Raw genomic sequence first — 3,707 nt, forward strand, 5'->3', positions numbered from 1 at the left:
TGCTTACTTATTTTTACTTCTATTCTCGTTTACATATTTTTACTTTTGTTCTTCCAACTAAGTAGTCTTTATTAAAGTAAATAATAAATTATGATATCGTTATTAGAACCAGCGTCAACAAATAACAGCAACACTTTCTCAGAAAACTCAGAAACACTTTCACAGCTTCCTTTTATTTTTAATAGACTTGGTACCGACCGGAAACGTTCTTTAAAGCGGCGGCGAGTTTCGTGTTCGCAGCGCCCGATATGGTGAACAGCACTCTTTACAACCACGATATTGTTGATATATCGAGGCAGACGCTGCAATTGGCAGCTGATACAATTTACCTGGACTTAGTGAGGGCCTTTAATGGGGCCGACACCGTTTTATTCAGGTGATCACTTTTGACACCGCTAACAATATACAACTCTAACAAAGGATAAAAAGTTTATTCTTGTTTCGCTACTCCACAATTTTTCAAATTTAAACTTTATTGTTATCAAAATTAGGACTGGACAATTCCTATTTCTCGTATTGTCTTTATTTACATTCGTTTCTTTACTTTGATAACAGAAGACTTCAATTTGGTTTCGATTTGAAATAAATTAACAATATTCATATTTAGTAGATCATGCTTAAAATTTTTATCACAAGCCTGACTCGTTGTTATAGTGCAAGGGTTTAAGTCGGAATAAAAACTTCTGTCTTCTTGCAATCAATATTTAATCATTCTGATAAACGTAGACATACAATGAATATAAATTTTCTTCGATCGAAAAGATACTTACCATTGTAACTATAAAAAAAATGGTACAGCAAGGGGTTAACTTATCTAAACACTGTCCTCAGATATTCCACTAGATCGATGCTGGGACTGTTCGACATGCTAGAGGACATCTTGTCGAGTAGCAAGGATTTCTTGCTGGGCACGTGGCTAAGGGACGCTAAAAGTCAGGCGATCGACGACATCGAGGAGAAAGTGTACGAGTACGATGCTAGAAATCAGATCACTCTGTGGGGTCCTCGCGGCGAGATTCGCGACTACGCGAACAAGCAATGGTCCGGAGTGGTCGCCGATTATTTCAAGCCACGCTGGTCCATTTTCTTGGAGTCGTTGGACGCTGTGCTGGCCAAGGGCGAAAGGTTGAACACCACCAAGATCAACGAGAAGATTTTCAAGCTGGTCGAGAAGCCTTTCACCTTCTCAAGGAAGATCTATCCAACAGAACCGCGGGGTAAGTAACAATCTAGTACGTTTCAACCCTTTGCGGTCGTATGTCTACTTTTTAGCCACTCGAAGCTATTTGTTTATTTTTATTATATTTCATATTTTATATTTTATAAGAAAGTGAAACATATTATTGATAAACATATAGATATATTTTTTATATAATATACGTGCATGCATTGTGTACGTGTATAAGTGAAACTATGTATTTGTAATATATATGGGTTCTTATAATATGTACAAGTACTTGTAAATATGTACAAGTACTTGTAAAAATATATAGGTACTTGTAAATATATACAAGTACTATTGTAGGTAATAATAAATTATTTCTGCATTGTAATAGAAGATGAAAGAATCTATTCTATACATTAATTAACAATCGTTTTACTACAATATTTAGCAGGCAACAATTTTGTTCTATTAGTTTCGGTTCGCCGGTTATTTATTTATATTCCTGACTCGATTGTCCACTGAATAGTATAATAAATAGTAGAAAAGTAGTAAGTAGTATAATATGATATACTATGATACACTATACTACTTTTTTCTCACTTTTTATTTATACAACCTGCCACAATCCTCATCTGGGACTTTTGAAAAATGTATAAAACATTTCAACGACAAAACATAATTTCAGTATAACTATATTCTATATATTTATAACTTATAATTATATATATATATTTTTTTGTACATATACATAATACTGTAAATACGTATACTGTTAATACGTTAAGTACTGATATACTATGAATGTCAATATTTTCCCTCCCCCATAAAATTATTACAACGAAAAACCATTGGATTGATAACGGTACTGATTTGAAAGATAACGGTACCGTAAGCGTTTAATACGACCGCAAAGGGTTTAGAAGTGATCGCCGAGAGTTTCGATTACCATGAAATTTTCGCAGGCGACGCCATCGAGTCTGCGCTGAGAATAGCATCACGGTGGACGGGGACGAGCTATATGGGACACAAGGAAGGAACTGGCCATCATTGAACAACGAAGACGGTTAAACTTTTGTAAAGATCGTTAATATTAATAAAAGAGCATTCTACCATCGGATAGAATTACAGATTGAAACGGCGGAGACAGATTCGAGAGAGAAAGAGAGAGAGAGAGAGAGATAAAGGATATAATCGTAGATCTAATGAGACGGTAAAAAGGAATGATCTTTAACGATCGTCCGTCTAATTAAATAACAGGTACATCGGGGACAGTGAAGTGTCTAGACCTAAGAGAGAGTCGCAAAAGTATTTCCGTTCGCCGGTGACATCGTCTTCCGCTGGTTTCAACGTCGGTGTGGCAGTAGATGATCAATGGTACCGTCTTCGACACTAACCGACCGCCTGTCCGCTACGCGATGCGCGAAACGAGGAATCATCGGTGAGATTGATTGTCGAGGGAAATCAACTTTCGGCCCGGAACATCCTGTCGCTTTTGGTCGCTGATCCAGTCAACGTTTCTCTCGCCACGTCGCATCGGTCGATGAATTTCGTTCGATTAAAGTCGGGGTCCGTTCAAAGGAGTCATTAAATACAGTGTCATTAACGGGGCCGCGTCTCGATACTCTCACGACTACGAGATACCTACGGAGATGGGAAACGATGAGATTTCAGTCCGGTTGGTCAATCGAGGGCTAGTTGTAACTGCAATGCACACTTTACGATGTTGTTGGTTAGATGTTAGAGTAGATTGAGAAACATAGTGCGCGTCTAAATGTATTGTAAGGTTGTAGGAGGTAAGATAAGGTACAAAATATCTTGTGCATTTTTTAAGAATATATCGTGTGAGTAACACCTATTATTATAAGAGAACAGTGTAGATGCAGAGCGTAGGCCAGAGCTGTTCAACCTGGTCAAGGATCGATCTTTCTAGCCCGGTGCAAGCGCCGATCCCCAGCCCCAAGTCCCAACTTTCAAAATTCTTTAGGTCCCTTCCTAACTTCTCACGAGACTCTCCTCTCCATCAGTTAACGACACGTTACCGGCTGAAGAAAACAGTAATAGAGATCGACTGTAAATTACGTCGAGATTGAATAAAATACATGGTGTCCGAAAGTCACCCGTAATCAGGAAATAAGGGCTCCTGAGTTTGTTTCAAACAACTTTTCCCTTTGCAAAAATGCAATCCGTCGCTTTGTTTACGAGTTATTAACGAAAAACTGTGACCAGTGAGAGGCGGCCGCGGCTGGCGCGTGGGCGATGAGCCAATGAGTGGAACTGGGTCACGTGCGCCAGTTCGCAGTGCATTGGTTCGACCTGCGCGAGCACTAGACAAAGCTGGCCTCTCATTGGTCACTGTTTCTCGCTGATAACTCGTTAACCACGCCTCGGAGAACATTTTGGTAAAGGAAAAAGTTGCCTGAAATGATCCCAGTAATATATTAGTTCTCATTGAAAGCGACTTATGGAACATCAAACGGGCGCCGCGTTTCTATTTTGCTCCATAACTTTGCGCCATAACTTTGCCCCGTGGTTTTCTCCTTGT

At 39.1% G+C, this 3,707-nt stretch overlaps 1 protein-coding gene across 1 annotated transcript; it reads left to right on the top strand.

Annotated features, from left to right (window-relative positions):
* The first annotated feature begins 190 nt into the window (after window positions 1–190).
* On the top strand, window positions 191–2,455 carry LOC144477570 (alpha-N-acetylglucosaminidase-like). Its single transcript, XM_078195298.1, has 3 exons — window positions 191–376; window positions 832–1,217; window positions 2,128–2,455. Exons 1-3 carry the CDS (start codon window positions 249–251, stop codon window positions 2,214–2,216), a joined length of 603 nt encoding a protein of 200 aa, XP_078051424.1. The 5' UTR covers window positions 191–248; the 3' UTR covers window positions 2,217–2,455.
* Window positions 2,456–3,707: the final 1,252 nt, after the last annotated feature.

This window comes from Augochlora pura, unplaced genomic scaffold, assembly GCF_028453695.1.
Source record: "Augochlora pura isolate Apur16 unplaced genomic scaffold, APUR_v2.2.1 APUR_unplaced_199, whole genome shotgun sequence".
Lineage (NCBI taxonomy): Eukaryota > Metazoa > Arthropoda > Insecta > Hymenoptera > Halictidae > Augochlora > Augochlora pura.

Bases quoted from the DNA above. Each gene is read 5' to 3' on its own strand.
- LOC144477570 (XM_078195298.1), top strand. From the start codon at position 249: ATGGTGAACAGCACTCTTTACAACCACGATATTGTTGATATATCGAGG. The intron at 377-831 runs GTGATCACTTTT...CACTGTCCTCAG, and splicing joins GCCGACACCGTTTTATTCAG to ATATTCCACTAGATCGATGC. The intron at 1,218-2,127 runs GTAAGTAACAAT...AAATTTTCGCAG, and splicing joins CTATCCAACAGAACCGCGGG to GCGACGCCATCGAGTCTGCG.